This window comes from Vanellus vanellus, assembly GCF_965231255.1.
Source record: "Vanellus vanellus genome assembly, chromosome: 9".
Classification (NCBI taxonomy): domain Eukaryota; kingdom Metazoa; phylum Chordata; class Aves; order Charadriiformes; family Charadriidae; genus Vanellus; species Vanellus vanellus.
In genome coordinates, this window is record NC_138914.1 from 24,959,513 (window position 1) to 24,979,131 (window position 19,619).

At 42.2% G+C, this 19,619-nt stretch overlaps 1 protein-coding gene across 2 annotated transcripts in view; it reads right to left on the reverse strand.

Moving 5' to 3' along the window:
• The window catches only part of PHF2 (PHD finger protein 2), a 91,055-nt gene that overhangs the window by 14,688 nt on the left and 56,748 nt on the right, over positions 1–19,619 (reverse strand). For both annotated transcript variants that reach the window (XM_082487785.1, XM_082487784.1), the window contains 13 exons: positions 19,126–19,267; positions 16,084–16,270; positions 15,336–15,498; positions 13,785–13,872; positions 13,078–13,184; positions 11,800–11,891; positions 10,306–10,395; positions 8,654–9,025; positions 7,585–7,704; positions 6,201–6,319; positions 5,376–5,554; positions 5,076–5,149; positions 3,266–3,423 (listed from right to left, as the gene is read on the reverse strand). In XM_082487785.1, coding sequence (XP_082343911.1) covers positions 3,266–3,423; positions 5,076–5,149; positions 5,376–5,554; positions 6,201–6,319; positions 7,585–7,704; positions 8,654–9,025; positions 10,306–10,395; positions 11,800–11,891; positions 13,078–13,184; positions 13,785–13,872; positions 15,336–15,498; positions 16,084–16,270; positions 19,126–19,267 — 1,891 coding nt within the window. The remainder of the gene's footprint in view (positions 1–3,265; positions 3,424–5,075; positions 5,150–5,375; positions 5,555–6,200; positions 6,320–7,584; positions 7,705–8,653; positions 9,026–10,305; positions 10,396–11,799; positions 11,892–13,077; positions 13,185–13,784; positions 13,873–15,335; positions 15,499–16,083; positions 16,271–19,125; positions 19,268–19,619) is intronic.

The window sequence follows — 19,619 nt, forward strand, 5'->3', positions numbered from 1 at the left end:
AGATTCTTTTTAATTCTTGGTGGACAAATTTTCTTATTTTACATCAAACTTCAAGCATGGGAGTCATATTACACTGGCAACTTTATTCCCAGAGTTAGATACACCTAAGTACCTGCAGACGCGTCTAATTAACTGCCAAAATGTAAGTGTAAATTCAACATAAACACTAGTTCCATTGTGCACCGTAACACAAAACGGAAAAGGAATGCACAGAAATGGCCAAGTAGACAACAAGAGCCAATGTGGTTATTTCTTTTGAAAAGCAGAAGCACAGACAGGGGTCAAATCTCAAGAAATCAGGAAAATCTAGAACCGCTGACCCACTTGAGCTCAGACGACAAAAAATATTGTATTTTCTGGGCGCTGCAGACACATCGGTCCCTCTCCCCATACCCTCTGCGATCACAGGAGGTGGTTGGCTGTTTTGATCAATCGCTCCTGGCTAGAGGAAAACCAGGACTAAACTGAGATTACATCTCTTCCCTAGAAATAGTAGCCTTATCAAGATAAGCCTTCTAGAGATAGGTCGTGACTATGTTACTTGATTTTAAAATCACTGGCTTTTTTCATCCTCATTAGGAATGAACAGAGGACTCTTACAGGAGACTCTGCACATGCATCTCTGTTCAACAGAGAAATGAGGATCCCTGTTGTGGTAATAAACTCCCAATGTTGATGCACAAAGGCAAGCCTGTCTCTCACAGAACTGCCTCATACTTCACAACTGAGGCGAGTCATGCTTTAATCTCTTGCAACCATCTAAGCAGAGAGACAACTGCCTAAGAAACTGAGGAAGGTTGAACCAGAAGATGTTTCTGGTTCAGCAACACCGCCTCCTTTAGATTTCTCTGTAGCTCTGTTCCTGCACTGCAACCTTCGAATCACAGAATCATTGAATGATTTGGGTTGGAAGGGACCTTAAAGATCATCCAGTCCCACCCGCCCTGGGCAGGGACACCTCCCACTAGACCAGGTTGCTCCAAGCCCCGTCCAACCTGGCCTTGAACACCTCCAGGGATGGGGCAGCCACAGCTTCTCTGGGCAACTTGCGCCAGGGGCTCACCACCCTCAGAGTGAAAAATGTCTTCCTGATATCTAATCTAAATCTCCCCTCTTCCAGTTTAAAGCCATTCCCCCTCATCCTATCACTACATACCCTTGTAAAAAGTCCTTCCCCAGCTCTCCTGTAGGCTGCCTTTAGGTACTGGAAGGCCGCAATAAGGTCTCCCCGGAGCCTTCTCTTCTCCAGGCTAAAAGAACCTTAAAAGATCCCATTTTCTCTCTTTCTCGACATCAAAAGAAAGTATTTTATTCTTTTTTTAAACTGACTGATAAAATTTGCTTTTATGGTTTCCCTTGGTAACTTATTCCATATGTTCCCCTTTGACCACAAGGCATATCTTTCGGAATTCTCAGTTCCAACCTTTCCCAGGTTTAGATAATACCTTCCTCTCTGAGGGGACCTTCTCATTCTGTTTTAACAGCTCCTTTCAAATTTGCAAGCTGCGCTTTTCCTGGGTCCCGGCTACCCAATGCCCAGCAAGGGGACAGCACGGGTGAGAAGGACAGCACCAGTCTCTCTTTGACCAGCCTGTTCTCAACTCTCAGACCACTCCTACAGCTACTCTACCTCCCGCACAGGTTCTGAGGCTTTGTATAACCAAGGCAGACCTAAAGAAAGTGGGGAGGAAAAAGATGTTGTTGGGGAACCTTAGCAACCATGGAAAGCAGTATCTGGCTTTACTACTCAAAGCAGATTGGTTTTGCTGCTTTGGACGAAAAAAATGGCGCAATACACCTCTTGCTTCCATGAAACCTCTGTTATATAAATCTTGAGGAGGATAAATGCTGCTTCAAGCAGCATGCTGCTTCAAGAACCTGCATGTCCTGCCTGCCCGGTGAAGGTGGTTTTCAAATGAAGGCAGAATGGAGATGGAACCGGCTTCTTAAAATACCAGACAAGAATAGCCTTACTGCACGGTTCCCATCATTTCCCATCTCACCATCTAGCTTGCCGTTCTCACCTTTCAGAGGACAACTCCTTTCTTTGCACAACAGGTGTTATTTAGAGGCTAGAAACTTTCACCAGGACTTCCAAAAGCACCGAGGCTGTGGTCCAGGTGGAGCAGTGGAGCGTGCTTAGGTGAATACCTCTGGCTTTCCACAGACAGGGGACAAATCATTCAGTTAAGGCTGCAGCAGCAAAGATCTATTTAATCAGCAGACTGCTAGGGAGCAGAGGGCATAAGCCGTAGCAGTTCATCTCTGCAGCGCCATTCCATGCACGGAACCCATAAACTCAGGTGACGTTCCCAACACCCTTCCCAGGGATTTGTTCCTAAGGTTTAAGTGAGACGTTTCCGTATGTGAAGAGTCCCACTAGCTTCTTTCAAAACAACACGCATGCTTCTATTACCTAATTGCTCTCTCAGTATTTTAAGATCAGACTTGGCCTCTAAAGAGGGGAGGTAGTGAACCCATACATTTGTTCTGAGATGGACCCAAACAAAACCCTTGTTCCAGCCAGTCCTGAACTGCAGCATTCGAGTCTGGGAACCACATTTTCCAATTTTGCATTTCTTTTCACTGCTCATTGTTTGGATTACTAAAAGATCTAGTGCTGTACCTTATTAACCATATTCCAAAACCTTCAGGGTCAACTTCAGTGTCCACCTACAAGTGGTCCCATATGAAACACAACCAAGCCCAGGCAAGCACTTCCATTTTAGGCACAGAAGTACCCATGAAAGAGTTTTGGTTTTTCCAAGCCACGTGTTTTGCTGGGGAGAAGAGCAACAACCAGGGGTGTGTGGGAGGGTAGACGGTTTCCAATTTTCTTCTTGCAAACATTCAGTACTCGGGGAACTGCACGGCACCTTACAATGCCTTATGGAAGGAATGCTGGTCATTTAGATTACTTTATTACATTATTACAAGATTAAAAAACATTATTCATGCCCTCAAGCTGCATTTACTGAGCTCTCTCTTCCTTTTGAATGTCATCTATTATAGTATTATTGCTAAAATGGATGTTCAGCATTTACAGATGTGAAATACCTCTATTTGTTTAAGTTATACCACCAAAATCTTTCCCACACACTTCCCCACCTCTCTCTCCAGATCACAGGGTGAAGGAAGAATTTGCTTACTGAAGAAAAAGCAGTTACTGAGCTGCAAAATTCATTCTCTCTCTCACTCACACACAACCACAAAAGAGCAATTTTTGTTTATGGGTAAGAGGAAAAAAACATCCCTAGGTGCATACCTGTTGGTGTTATACTCTAAACCCCCAACTTCCTTGCTTGCCTGCAAAAGATCAAGAATTCCCGCCGAACTTCCACTCTCTTTCTTTACTTTGGAATTGCGCCCTGGCTTTGCTTCTGTGTCAATGTGAAGCAAATCTTCATCTGACGAGTCATCGCTCTGCAAAAACAAGGAAAGGCCTCAAAAAACCCAGAAACTCACTAAGTTAGTCAACAAGAGCAACGCAGTAATTTTTGCAGCCTGCTGCTCCTCCAAAGACACAGGGGTAGCGTTTGTAATTTGCTTTCTTAAAAAAAAATCAAACAAACAAAAAAAACCAACAACAACAAAAAAAACCACAAAACCCAAGAAACCCCAGAACTAGGTATAGAGTAAAAATGTTTCCTTGCAGCCTGTAGTTTTTTCTTTCCCTTTCCAGCCCCGGAGAACCAGCTTTGAGATGGGATCCTCCGCATAAGACCAAACCACTGTAACAGTGATGTTTCCAGGTGCTGTGGTGCCTTCCCAGTCCTTGCTCCTGTTCCTGAGCCCATGACCCGTGCAGCAAAAGAAGTGAATGTGTGGCCATATCTCTGTCAGCCCAGATAAGCGTCAGGGCACGGGTCTGCATTTCGCAAGAATATTAACACAGGAAGCCCAGCCACAGGGAGGGACCCACTTCTGCCATCCCTACTGCAAGAGAACAGGAAGATCCAACAGAGGAATGGAATAGACACACATAAACAGTAGCATCTGAGGCCACCGAAGGAAGCTACCTGCATGTAACTATCTTTATGGGGCTGGTATCTCTATGCACTGTAGTCTAGAGTATAACAGAACAACTTTTCTTCCCTTTCCTGCCCTGCTTTCAGGCCTCTAACGTCCCGGCCCTTTGCCTAGACTGCCAATTACTGCTCTCTCCAGGAACTGCCTCCCTCCTTAAGTTCCCGCACAGTCAGACACCAGCATGTTTTCCCCTGTTCCCTGTGCACCGGTCTCCAGATGCCAACTACCGACCTGCTCTTGAATATCCCTGAGCCAAACCAGGATGAAAAAGATTCCTTAGCTCTTAGGGCCAAATGTTTCAGTCACCTACAGTTCTGCATTAACAAGCTATTTTGCTTTTTCTGACCGATTCAGACATTATGATATGAACTTGTATTAAGCACAGTTGAGCAAAACATTTCATTTCAATGTTGTTTAACATAATTTAATTTCCACTGACCCTGCCTCAAGTCAGCAGCATCCTAAAGTGTCCTGCTGAGTCAAGGGCATTCTACATGGGCAGAGGCAGACTCTGCTAAGTGACAGCGAACCAAACCTTTAATTCCTACATAATACGTATTGAAGGCTTCTAGTAATGTGAAACACCAAGTGATGTGAGTTTCAGCTGTCCGAGTTTCAGCTGTCAAACGTGAACATGGGAATGTAACGACCAGTGTTCAAAACCCGTGGAAACAGGGGGACAGACACAGGTCGGGAGCACAGCTTGGGACAGACCCATTGCTATCAGCAATGTAACACTAAGCCAGGTACGACAAAAAACTTCTTCTGACCCTTCCCATCCCTTCACAGGGCTTGCCCCTGCTCTTGTGTCATCCAACTGTCATGCTTCCCATCAGGCCTGATCAGGTACAAGGAGCTGAAGCCACAGTACCAAATCACGCTTAGTCCTTGCAATGTCTGAATGCCACCTGTTCTGGGCAGAGTGCGACTGCAGAACAAGGGAGAGGATGTGACAACAGCCCGGGACAAGGCTTTGCCACTGCTCCACATGATGTCAGAGACATATGATGGGCGCTTGCTTGTGACAGGTACAATAATAATCATACCTTGTATGATACCGCCTCCACCTTCGGCTTCTTAACAGGAGTGTGCTGCAGAGTGTCTTTTTTATCTGATAAAACTGAATAAAAATAAAAGAAAAACAAAGTCATGGTTCTTTTCCCTTCAGAAGATAGCACTCCTGAGCTATAACTTCTAAAGCAATTCAAATCCACTTACATTTGCCAGAAAATTAAGACATAGCTTGCTTTATTTTAAGTCACGCAGATTTTAAAAGGACTAGTTTTGGACAATCAACACATAAGACTTTGTTGTGCAGCTACAGACAAAACAGGAAATATTCTTACAAGGCAGTTCTCTTTTTGTAGTGTTTTTCTTCCTTCTGATTGGAAACTCATCAATTTTTAGTTCACCATCATCTGAGACATACTCATATTCGTCTCGTACAGGTTTTGCTTTATCTTCTTTAAAATTCTGCAGTGACCCAAACACACTGGTATTCAGCTGGGTTTTGACTCCCTTTGAACTGAAAAAAAAAAATAAAAATTGCATATCAGTAACAATACTCTGATTGGAAAACATTTTGTGAATTGACAGAGAAGACGACAATGAGTATCTTTATATAGAAATCTCACTCAACTTGAATACTTTTAGAAGTGCCACAGCATTTCAAATAATTTTACAAACACGTTTCTGTACCTACAATTCATATCTCAAAATACGATGACAACTAGAGTAGCCTTGGCTGGCCTCACATGTGCACTATATTATTTAAAGCTGTCTTGAGGTATATCATGATACGCATAATGCACACGCAGCATGGAACTTTGGGATGCAGAGTTCATTTACCAGTTTCTTAAAAACGTACCCTGAGTAGGGTCAGCACAAAAAACACTAAGTAAGTGCCAAAACACAACATACTGCCTGAATACTGGAGACACTATTCTCAAGCAAACTACCAGCCTCAAAGATAGGTCACTGCTCTTCTGGCCAACACTGCTGGCTTCTAGGTAAAATCAAGTTCTAGAGCAAAGGATTTTTTGCTTAAGTGTATTTTCTACATTGACCAGAAAGGCAGATTTTCACCGCCTCATATAAAATCCCATAAATAATGACACAGCTTTTTAATCTGCTTTTTTAAACTGATGTGTATTGTCATATTTTTTACTTACCCAAGCAACTTCTTATTGGAGAAAGAGAATGTAAATTTGTTGTCCTTATTTCCCGATAAAGGTGTCTTTTCCGATTTGTGTTCCTCTTCCATTTTTAGAAGTGAATCAGGTTTACTGTTCTGAAAGGCAAAAGACCCAAACCAAAAAAATAACATTAGTTGAGTGAGTTGTTGATATTTCAGAGTCCTATGTAACCTCAGAGAATCCATTGCTCTATATGCAGAGAAAAATATGTTCCCCCAAATGTGGTAAAGAATAGCGGTTTATACTCTTCCTTAGACTACATGGGCTTTAGTTGAGGACTTGTCCCCTTTCAAGAAGCACTTCAGCACCAGTTTAAGCAATGCCCGCCCCCAACACAATGCCAAATTTAAATATTACTCTCTTAAATGGGTGCAGACTGATGTAAAATATAAACACACATTTCGTGAAGCAGAGCACAGGCTAAGCATGCTGCTCATCGGCGTCGTGCCCATGTGGCTCAGGACCTAATCTAGCACGGCGCCTGAAACCTCACAAATACAAGTGTATTTTATTCCCAGGCTCCGCTTGCCTCTTTCACACCTTCAGAAGAGCTCAAATTATGAATTTAATAATGTGATATCAAAGTGATTCAGTGCAAAGGAAGCCTTTGATTATTTTTGAAGCATCCCCTTAATACTTTCTTAGGCTGTGCTGGCTGTGGAATTAATTGGTACATATTGATCTAATCACATTAACTGTGAATTTTTTAGCACAAAAGATTTAGATGTCTCTAATGTTAATGATTCATGATTCTTTGTACTTTCCCCACATGAAAAAGCATGTACTTCTGTTTTGGTTTGGGGAATTTGTATGCACTTTTGTCATTAGAGCTTCACAAAGCAGGCAAAGTTCAGACAGCTATTTCTGTGACAAAGGCTAGCATCACCTTGCTTTAAAAGGTACCTGGAGAAAAAAAACGTATTATTCTATGAACAAATTTTACCCACCCTGTGTTAGCCCTCCAGGAAGGTAAGCTTTTAATTCCCGTGGCATAATGGAAATTTCATTAACTCTACTTTTATGCCATCATTAGTTCTTGATTTCTCTGGAACTACTCCAGACTTAAAGTAGTCCAAGTATGTTAAAGTGAGAATCACAAAAGAGAAAAATCTCACTACTAAGAGTGGTCCCACTGGCTTCAACATAGTTGAGGATGGACAATTTGGAACATGCTTTTGAAGCATCTGCCCCCCTTCCTTTATCAGTGATCACTTCATTATTTTCTGCTGCAAATTTTTTCTCTGGCAGCTGAAAAATGGTGCCTTGTGCCCTCTGCTTAGGTAGAATTATGAACATTTCTCCACCCTTGACTTATCACTACGTGGCAGAACCAGCAGCGGAATTTAACAGAAGACATTACCTTGTATTTCCATTTGGCTTCTGTTTTGTTTTTATTTTGCTCTCGAACTTCAAATTTCTCCACCTCATTCTGCTTACTAGGAGTTTCCTTATTGGGAACACTTAAAACATTCTTTGCAGCCTGGGGAAAAAGTGAGCATGTACTCTTAATGAGGATGAAGTGCTGGCATGTTAGAGAAACACATTTTTTATCGGAAATATAACGTGATAGATTTTTGAAAACTCCTCTTCCGATTCATTCTTTTTGAAACCCAAATATGAGATTCCATGAAATATTGATGCTTCAGAGAACGCAGATGACTTGCTGTATTTCTCCTGGATATACCAACATAAAAGATTACAGTAAAAATACTAAACTCCCTGCCTGTTGCTCCGTGGACAGATTTCGCAAACTTCATATAAACTACTAGGAAGTTCAGAAGCATTCTGGAAAAGACTTATGGGTCCTTCTTAACAAACACCATATGGTACGTTACTCTGTCGGTGCCTCAATGATATCCTGGCCCCTACTGAAGTCAGCAGCAAAACTCACGTCGAATTAAAGGACATCAAAATGAAACTTGTCCTACATGGACAAAAATAGAAGCAAACTATTGTTTTACCTTCATTCACTCATTCTAGAGCACAATCTCAAGCAGACAAGATGCTTGAGAAATGAGTTCCTTCATCGTCCATAACCGATTACGGAAATGCACACAAGAGTGCTAATAACACTTGAAATGAGAATATAATAGTTCAAGCGGCAAAAAAAAAAGAAGCCATTTTTAATTTGCATCTCGCCTCAGTTAGGGCAGGGAACTGGCAGTGGTTTGCCAGACCGGGCTTGAAGCAATAGGTTTCTTGAAGGCTCCATATCAAATGAATAACCAAGCAAACAGTCAAATAAAAATTGAGGAAAAAGTCAGGTAAGAAAAGGGCGATAAGCGAGCATTAACAAAACTTTCATTTACCTCAGTGGAGACAGGTTTTTACACCGTGTTGCTTAAATTATTTCTTTTCACGAGACCTAAGGTGTTGATTTTACTCCTAGTAAAGCGAGAGGAACAGGGAGAGGTTAAAATATGACCCACCTTCCCCTTCTTTGGCGTCTCGATCTTTGTCAAAGCCTCCTTTGTGTGCGCCTCCAGCAAGTCGAGATTCGGGATGGCTGGCGGTGGACTCTCTTTTGCCTTCTTTCCTTTCTTTTTTCCTTCTCCCTTAACTTTCGGTGTTTTGGGAGGCTTAGGGGGTTTGGGTGGCTTGGGAGGTTTGGGGGGTTTGGATGGCTTGAGCTGTTTGGGGGTTTTCACAGTTTTGGGAGTCTTTTTTTTAGGGAGCTTCTCTACGGGTGGGGGCGGAGGCGTCACTTGGACGGGTGATGGTGCCTCCTCCTTCTCCACAGGACAGATCTCCTCAGCATTTGTGTTGGCACTCGTGTCTGCTTTGCTGGCTTTCGAAGCATTCTGCAGTTTAGCACAAAATGGGAAGGCATTCAAGACCCACCTGTCTCACATTAGATGTTACCCGGCACCCTCCCTTCCTTGGGGAAACGAATCCCAGAGATCCCCCCTTCAATAAAAGGACATTGACAGGTCAGGCTGGCCAGGGAATGAAGACCACATTGCATGCCACAGCAATGCTCTGCTCACCACTAATTCCCACCCCCTCCATTGCACCAGTGCGAGTTTGGCCTGGAGAAACTCCAGTGGCTTTGTAAGGAGCATAGCTCTCACCAGGTTGTATCATCAGGTAGGACCGTTAAATGCCCACACAAACAAATGTATAAAATGAATGGTCTTTTGTTTAAAATGCTAATCAGCTTGAGCACAACCCATTTCCATTTAATTCAGATGTGATAAATGTAGCAGAATCACGTTCCATGCCCTCAGGAAAAATAAGCAGTAAAATAGCTGCCCAATTAAAATTAACACGGTCTGACTAATCAAAAAGAAATTATTTTCTGCTTAAGTTGCTATTCTGACAATCAGAAAACCTATATACTACATCAAAGAGGATAAAAGGACAAGATAGATTTCAATTTTGAGGTCTATGGATATAGTTAGAAAAGGGGTGGAATGCAAGACAGTGTCTTCTTGAAACAACCGAACTAGCTATTGTCACCTTGCACTGTCACACATCTCCACAATATCAAACTTAATGGATGGATCTCCATGAAACCTCCTTTTTTTGGGGTTTTGGGGTTGATTTTTTGGGGGGTGGCTGGTAGTGTATAATTATTACCGCATTTCCTACAGTAACTCTGCCTAGAAGCCAGCCAAGAGCACGGCTTTCTATTGGGACAATGTACGGAACAATATAGTCCTAAGCTCAGACAATGTTATAGACAAGACTGACGAACAGAAGGAAAAGGAGATACTAAACAGGGAGCACGATCAGAGGGATGGCAACAGCCGTCTTTGAGCTCTATCATATTTTGGGGTAGGGAGTAGCTGAAGTGAAAGAGAAAACACGGATGGAGAGGGGAGTGTAGCCAGCCCAGCTAGGAGAAGGTGGAGGAAGGATGTAGGACAGGCAGACACACCGTAAAGCCGAGAAGAAAGCGAACAGGAGCCCAGAATATGCAGCGACAGACCACAGACAAGAGCCTTGAGCAGTCCCCCTACTGTGCAACCTCACATGCATTCTTTTAATGAAGAAAGAGGGTAAAAAAGATTCATCCATTTTATAACCTAGATTTTTAAAAGACCCACAATACAGTTAATATGATGAAAAGAGCACAAACCTCACTTAATCTTATTTCTTTGGCAAGGTCCTTGATAAGTTGTGCTGGTTTGAAGTTTTCTGGTAGCTCATCTTCATGCTCTGCTAAAGCCTAAAACAGAACAAAGCCAGACTGCTGTTTCTGTGCAGGTTTTTTTGCCAAAATATAAAAAAACCACACTCGTTAAGTGAAACATCAATATTCCTCCTATGTACTAAAATCAATACTGACTGCATCAGTAGTCCAAATAAGGAAAAAATATGCTTTTTTTTCCCTTCTGGATGTTATTGTAAATAGTTGTCCTGTGAGAACAACGAAGTCAAGAGTCTTTTTTCAGATTTTCACAACTGTAACATCACTTTGCTCACCCCCTTATAGGAGATTCTGTGAGAAATTATTTTTCTACATCAAGGAGAGATTGTCTTAGGCTGCTGTCTTCAGTGAGTGCAACAAGCATATACCTTGTCAGCAGAGCAGTTTGGGAGCTCCCCTTCCCAAGGACTAACAACATTCGCATTCACGTGTCACGTTATAATATTCAAAGTTCAACTTTACCTAAATACCAACACAGTCTCACTTCCTTTGACTCACTACTCCTCATCTGCATGGCAAGTGGAAAAATAAACAGGGTGACCAGGAGAAGAGAGCTTCCACATCAGCCAGTCCTTCTACAGGAAACCAGGGAGCAGTTCCGAATTCCGGCTCAAGCACTGGCTTTTTGCAGTAGGGAGCAGCCAAGTCCCTGACTGCATTTAAATCTGGGACAGCCACCTAACTGACCTAACTGCGTATGCAAGGTTGTGTACGCAGCTGCTCATCCCTTCTTAAAATATCCGAAAGTCCTAAAGCTGCTGGTTCCCCTGTTCATGGGGATTGAACGGCCTGTCTCCTGCAGCTAATTCCCCAAAACTTTCGGAGCAACGCACGCAAGAGTAACACTTTTGAAATGACTGCAGCAGGAAATTCAGGCTGCAAATCCCTTTAAGCCTTCTCTCCAGCCAATATGTATTTCCTGGCTCAATTAACGTGTTGATTTGCAGGAACTGGGCACCTTGCGCACAGAAAAATGCAGGCGTTGTTCTAGGCCTTGCTCGCAGACACAACCTCCGCTTAATTGATTTAGCACATGAAAACGCTCAGAGCCAGGGAGAACATTCACAGTATCCTTTTGGCTGTGTGCAGAATTGACTCACCTGGTCTGATGGGAGGTGTCCCTGCCCACGGCAGGGGTGTTGGAACTGGATGATCTTTAAGGTCCCTTCCAACCCAAACCATTCTATGATTCGATGACTTTTTTAAAGCTCTGGTGGTACCTTTTTTCCCGCTCACCCCTCGTGTGGCACTATGGAATTCCGGCTATCACCCTCCTTCCCTGTTCCCCCTGTCCCTTCTCTTTGGGATTTTAGAATTAGCTGGTTTGCTATGGAGACATTATTCATTCGAGCATTTGCTCTCTGTTCCAGTGAGTGATAAACCTGAGGAACACACAACATCAGAAGAGGCTGCTTCTCCTACCTGTTTTTTAGTCCATGACCTGAAAGCACCATTGAGAATTTTTGCTCCTTGGAGTAAATGAGCAGGAGGTTGTTGCCCAGCTTTATGCAAACCTAAGTAGAGGAAAAAAACCAATGCCATTCAAACACTGCTAGCTAAAGTTAGTTTACATAAAATCTTTAATTTGAAAAAGTTCAATTGTGAAAGTTGACTCTCTGAAAGTCGGTCACCACAAATGAATCCCTATTGTAACTTGATGGTAATAAGGAGTATATTTACTGTGTCATAAATCCAACTCAGCCTTCCTACACTGTGCTCCTGTAAGTTATGTCTACACTGGCAATCCTTCCGGTTCCTTTCTTGGTCCCATACTCAAGCTAGCTTCCACGTTCATACATCCTAGGCTGTGGGAATAAAAAAGGTACCGTCAGCGGTTCTTTTATTCTGACTGAAAAAGCAAATACCAGTATGTGGAAACAAAGGTTATACTGGGCAAAGCATTTCACTTCCACACGAGTACAAGCTGGCCTAAACTTTTCCCCTCATTCCAGTTTTTGTTCAGTCAGGCACAAGGGGCCCCTTCCAGGTGACACTCAGAGGGACCTTGCTTATCAATTAGACACATTTTTCTTTTTACAAAAGGATCTGGTGGGTGTCTCTAGCCACGCTCTGTAATAAGCGAAATAGAGGCGAAGAGCAAAGTGAGACCAAATCTGTAAAGAACATACATCAAATCTGAAGGAATCTGATCTGGAAGATTTTGAATTTCACAGAAAAATTTGCTTTAATTCTCAGTGTTCCTGCTGGTCACATTGCTGATGTTCCTGTAGCCCTGTGTATACACGACCTGCCCACACACTTCTACCGGGATCGGCAGAAGGATGGGAGAAGGAAGCGCTACTCTACGCCTCGGGCTGACAGAGCGTGTAGTTCATTAGGTTAACACAGGGAATGAATCCAGACTTGACAGGCAACCAAAAACTAAAAAAAAAATGTTCCATGTTATTTGCCTCTCAGACAACTTAAATACACGTTATAAAGAAGATGAAACCTTCCCTTAGGCACAGGTAAGAGGGACGGTTGAGGTCCTTCCTAGAGCAAGATGGCAGGATATTAAGGGGAGAGCTGGATCAGACCAGCACGTTCCGTTGGTACGTTAAAAGTAGTTTTCAAATACCAACAAGACTGCTTTTGGCCACCTGTCCATCTTCTACGTGACACGTCAGCAGAAATTAAGAGTAACTATTTTCAGGCCCCTAAAGCTAAGCAATTAAGGCAGACAAAGAAACGCAGTTTTACCTTTGAACGTCTCTAGTAGATGCTTTCCCATATACCAACATGCAGTTTCGAAGTTTGGAAACTGGGTCAGACTGACGATTTTCAATCGTCTTTCTACTTCATATGCCCTGCAAGACAAAGCCACATGAACTTAAAGCATAGCAGGTCACAAGTGTCGCATAGTGACAAGCGCTGCTCATAAATGCCCGAGGTTCATTTTGCAGTGCTTCATTTCATTGTGCTGTTACCACACGTTCTGGCATCAGACCAAAAGCAAAACACAAAAATAACACTAGTAAGAAACTCTGCGAGAGAGATGTAAGATAGTTTTATTGCGTTATTTGTCCAGCATCAGTAAAGAACTACTTGTATTGTCTTACACTGGGCAAAGAACCCAGCTGAGCAGATGGGAGCTTATCCAGAAGGAAAATGGCATGTTCTAGGGGAAAACTGACGGGTTTTAACAGTTCTTCCTTCAGGACTTGGCCACATCAACCCAAGCACTCGCATATCCTTCCACGCGCTGTGCAATAGGTGCAAAGACAGCTTGGAATAACTCAGCACGGGAGAACACGGTTGAAGGGGACAAACGTGGGTACACTTTCCAAAATTGCCCATTAGAACTACATCAACATCACTGCAAATGTAGGCTAATTAACAGAAGAGAAGATGGCTAATTTATTCAAAACTGAGCCTCTACCTAACTTCAGATTTTAAAGACACATTACCTCATCTGCATTTCAACACTCAGACTGTGTAGAAAATGTCCTGCAAAGGCCAGGCAGTCTACAGGTGTTAGAGTTGCATAAATCCAACCTAAAAGAGAAGAGTCCCAAGGATAAAAACTGGAATCACAGGAACAGAGACTTTATTCACAATGCGCTGTTTACATTTCGCTTAGCAACTTACCTCCTAGGTACCAATACAGCTCTTCAGTCCAAGTCAGCAACCAGAACCGCATAAGCTTTGAACAAAGTTGCATCTGGCCCCTCGTTTGTTTTGCTCGATAAAGGTCCAGCCTAGGAAGGTGCTATGCACCTCCGACTCCCAGTCCCAGGACTACCTTCAAGAGTGGCAGCCAGCGAAAGGGGACATATTGCTCACATTACTTTCTTGTTACCGTGAAAAGCAGCAGCAGCAGCTACATAATAGTACCCGTTTTCTCATCACCATAAAAATCTGTGACAGCTCCTGACACTAACTTTATTGTAGTGCCAGGAACAGGTGTTTTCCAAACACTTATTTTCATACAAAAATCTACTTAAATTACTGAATCGCTATAAATTGCTCGGTGTTTATTCCACCATCTGTTCCACATATGGTCATGAAAGAAGTATCTACTTTCCACTTTTTACAGTCAAAGTAAAATTCAAGTGTGTAAACATTCTGTGCAGGGATTACACTCACACACAGAGAAATGGCACTACTGGATGCTGCCTCCAAAACACAAGTACCAGTGCTGTTACTCACGCTGCCTGGAAGCATCAACTCAGACTGTGCAGCGAGTGGGCAGTGCATCATTTAAAGGCACTTAGAGGGAGAGAAAATCCCTGTCCCAAAGAGATTACAGTTTCAACAGGTAACAGGGAGTGCTGGAAACAGCAATGCAAATGAGGAAAGAATTGTTCATGGTGAGAGGAAGGTGATGGACAGGGGCAGGAGTAGAATTGTATTCAGTTAAAACTCTGCACAATGTGCTGATCAAATCCTTATCCTTATGAAGATCCTTCCAGGAACCGAGTAAAACAAAATCCACCATGCCTAAACGGCAACAAAAGCCCAAATCTATGAAGTAACCCATAAAAATCTGTGACACCAGGTCTTCAGCCTCATGTGAAACCAGAAATGCACACTCACACTTGTGCAGGCACCTGTAGTTCTTTAGTGTCACAGGGAATCAACGACCATAAGAAGGTTTTTGTGGGGAGTCATGGTCAGTGAGGAATTCAACGTGAATTCTCTGTTAGATGACAAAAAGCACCTACGTCATGGTTGGATACAGAGAGAGAACTCATGAATTACCGCAACTCAGCTAGACCAAGAGTGGAACACTCTGCCTACTCGCTGTATTCTTAAAAGGGTGCTAAAATATTGATAGAAAGCAGGAAAAGTTCTGATTTTTTTTTTTTTTATAAACATATGAAATTATACTTCTACTGAGAATTAGACTTCATACTTTGTCAGAGAAAGTGGTCAATCACATCCCTCTAGTATTTTGGACGTGCTATTTCAGCAGCTCTAAAACCAGCAGGAAACCTCACCTGCAACAGCCTGCTCACCTGATGGAATGAAGAGCGTCTGTCCTTGTTTAACTGTGCATTTGTAACATTTATCTACTTGGTCTGCAAAAAACATCTCACTGTGGTTTGCCGCCGATTGCCAGCGTTCATAAAGAGAAATATTTGCAGAGGCTGGTTTGATGAGATAAAATATCTTTTCTCCCTGAATTAGAAAATATAAAATTAGCAACAAGCAGCCAAAGCAAGCACTGCTGCACTGGCACAGATTCATGCACATGCACGTGCACACACACAAATATTCATCTATAGAAATATATAGCATTATATATTTTAACACTATTGAAATAAAATTTACTCGTCGGCTTTGTAAAGAACGGCTGAAATAAATAAATCACTAGCTGATCACATTTGCTCAGATTTGTGGGACTGATGTTGCAAAGAGTTTACAGTGCCAGATTCCATTATCCTGCAGAAGCAGGACGTAATATCTTTCAGGTCTTAGGTGACGTATGTGCAGAAGGCATTAAACAAATATTAAAATCCAAATACAGTGAAAACACACGGACAACTTTCACACTCCAAGTGGCTTCCTCGCTCCGTAGGCCCTGGCACCGCTGAGAGCGTACCCGCTTACAGCAGTTAAGGGTCTGAGTACTTCTTACAGCTACAACAGGACAGCGGGGAAAAAAAACACTCGAGACCTGAATTTTTGAGAGAATTTTAGGATGGTCTTTGCATGTAAAATGTAGTTCATTGCCAGATACACCACCAAAACATGACCCCTCACCTTCAGCACATGGTACCATGCAGAAGCTCCTCCGGAATCTATGTGGAAATCCGTGTAGCTGTCCTTCACGCAGATCAGGCAGTACTTGGTCACTTTTGGTTTAGCTAGAAGAGCATCATCAGGCCAATAGTTTTCCACCCAGGACAATTTCTTAACTATATCTGGAGGCTCTACAAAACTGGACATCCTTTACAGAGAGAATTGAAAACAAACATGCATCTTTTTAAAAAAGAGCCTTACAAAAGGACCCTAACAGAAGAAGCAGCGGAGCGTGACACTAACACTTGCGTGGCAATCTGGAGCAGCTCCTTGTGTGCCAGTGGAACCGCTCTGCATGCGGAAAAATTGTGAAAACTGGTTACAGACAGAAATTTAAGACTTTTTAAGGATGATGACTTAGCAACGATCTGTTGACTTATTCCAGGAGCAGTATTTATGATCAAGTATATGCTGTTTGTATTTTTCCAGCCCCTGCCTCTTGCTACGTGGGCTCAGTTATCAACAGTGCTGTTAGAACAGCTGCTTCTCCAGCCCCCTTCAGAAGAGAACGTGAAATGTGTGCTCTCTTACATAAATCTTAAAAATCTGCAAGTTAAGCTTAGTATTAAAAATCCTAATAACAATAACATTAATACTTAACCACTAAATAAGTCTTGATCTGATGCTGACAATCACAGTGAACTTTTTATTTAGACTGACTAAATTACATTAAAAGCTCAGAGAAAGGAAGAAGTCTAATTTGGGTTGACAACATGCATATATTTAAAATAAAATAAAAAAAAATTTAAAATAAAATATATATAATATAAAATATATATAATATAAAATATATATAATATTCATTTATATAATTTATACAGATGAATATATTTACTTACATTCAGCATATATTCATATTGCATATATTTATTTATATAATTTATGTAGTGTATCTATAATAAATATATCATAGATACTATATATCACAGCTAAGATACTATAGATACTATATATCACAGTAGTGGCATGATAAACACGTATTAGAAGTGCTGAATTTTATATTTAAATCATCCAAAATTTGGACTAATATTTGCAGGGGGTGGAGGTTCACTATTGGAGACTCTAAAATATCAGGTCACTAAGCGTATCTGCACTTCAAACTAAAATTAAATGCTCCCATGTGTCATTTATGCTCACTGTCAAACACCTGATAACAATAGCTCCCTTTAAAATGGCAGGGAAAGATGGAGCAGTGCATTCAATTAAAGTGTCACTGTCTATGTTAAGAAATAAAATATTTGCTAGTTAATGTCTAAATTAGCAGCGTATGAGTGACAGCTCCAGCAGTCCTGCAGAACAAAAGACCTCCCGTTATTCTGGGATAATGGCAGAAAGCTAAGAAAATCTCAACTGAAGATACTGGTAATCTTTGAAGCCTGTAATTACTAGAGATGCTTTCTGCAGAAATGGGTGTGCGCTACTAAAACACTAACTACAGGGCTAAAGGTAATGGCTTTAAAAAAAAAAAAAAGAGCTTGTAATTATTCATCAGCCTTCTTTTTTAAGGCTACATTAAGTCTTCTTGCTAAAATGGAATGCTCCCCAAAACAGCCTTTCTTTATTTTTATGTTGACGCTCATCATCTTCTGCGTAGCGTTTGTATATAAAGGACTCTCTTCCTTCTCTGACACTTCCCTTCTAGAAGGACTGCAAGAACTGTAGAAATGATCTGCACGGTTGCATGAAGTTCCACAGATTATAACTGCATCTGCCTACTTCTGGAATAGAAGCAGAGCTCAGGTGATGAATACAGCTATATAAAGCACAAAGCAGTAACTTGAACGCTTAGGCATTCACATCGGCTAATTACCCCATATCTGAAACAGAAAAAACATGAGAATAGTAGGCTCCCTGTCGTTGAGGATGGGTGACGCCCACACAGCCGGCACTGTTACCTCTGCCTCGCTGCATCACTAAAGCCCCTCAGCCTCAAATTCAGAGCTACTCCGCACAGTCACGGCCCCCAACTTCCCATCGAGAAGTCAGTGTCGCTCTAGTTCTGAACTGCTGTCATACAGACTATGGGTTAACTCGCCAAAGCACTGAAACTACAGCTATAATGCGTGGTATAGGATTACAAAATTATAGAAATTTCAAACTTACCCTCATTCACGGACATCCAGTGACATGCGACACCACCTCTAGAGCCACAGCTCATCTATTTACTTACTCTCCGCTACTTTAAACGGAGGATTTCACTAAGCAGTATACAATGCACTCAGACCTGTGCTATACAAGTAGGATGCTCACCGCTGCACAACCCGTTTTAAAAAAGAATACTCCGAGGACGCTTGGAGATCACCGTGATTCTAGATCACCTTAAGCTGGAGGAAGGGCTGTCGCTGCCTTATTTCCATTGGGATTCCCATCTCACCAGAAAATAACAGAGAATATTAAAAAATAAGAGCCCTTATGGCCGTGTTCTCCCACATACAGTTTTATCATACCTCTGTGGTCCTGTCTGTCCTCCTGTCTTTGTCTCACCAGTATGTGTCCGGCTATATCAAAGTACCTCTGAGCATACCAGGAACATACTACATTAGCATTCACCACCAGGACAGGGTAGCAAATTTGCTCCTGGAGCATCAAGTTATGCTCTAGTTACAAAACACTACTATCTAGTTGCAAGGAATTAACTATATCTATACTACTAGAGTTAAAACAGAACAGAAAGGTGCCAAGATGTTCTGTTCTGGTATGCGAAGGCTGACGGCACGTGCCTGCCAACGATGCGCGGGTGTGAATTACCTGGACAAACACTAGCCCATTTAGTTCGCTAGGTACCATTCTCCTCGTATAGCAAATAGCACTTTCTTTTCTATGCTTTGCCTGAACTGGCTGCATGCGGAGGATGGAGTGGAGAGCCAGAGCAACAAGAAGGTGCTACCCCATGGTTAAAGCAGTACCTCCTAACGAGGGAAGCAGCGGAGAAGGCAGAGGCTGTCCAAACTGCCCTTGCCATGTGTCCCGGCCACTGCGCAGTGCCGCGGGCTGGACTCTCACCTCGTGTCAGAGAACTCCAGGTTGGTCACGTTGAGGACCCTTTTCCTGTTTGTACTGTAGTAGTAATCCACAAATTCCTTGAGCTTCATCTTGCAGTCTTTCTGTTTGGTGACATCAGTGACATCAACACTCCTCTCTGGTCCTAAAAATTAATTCAATGACAAAGAAAGATTGAAGGCAGCCTGACTCGCCCCATTTTCTACGCTTGGGGGCCCATCAACATTTCAAGGAACATCTCCGTCTTTTGATGTTCTTATCTTCTCAGCCTTTGTATCTTCCCTGTTGTTTATACACGTATACACATATACATATATGTACAAAAGACATGTATATACACAAAACATGTATGTGTAAAATGGTGGGTTTGTATTCATGCCCCTGACGTAATTATTTCTGTAGTTTTTATCTTAAAGGATTAATGATATTTTGAGTCTATTCATTTCATTATGGATTTTATTTGCGTGGTGGAAAGCATATGCAAATACCTGCATATC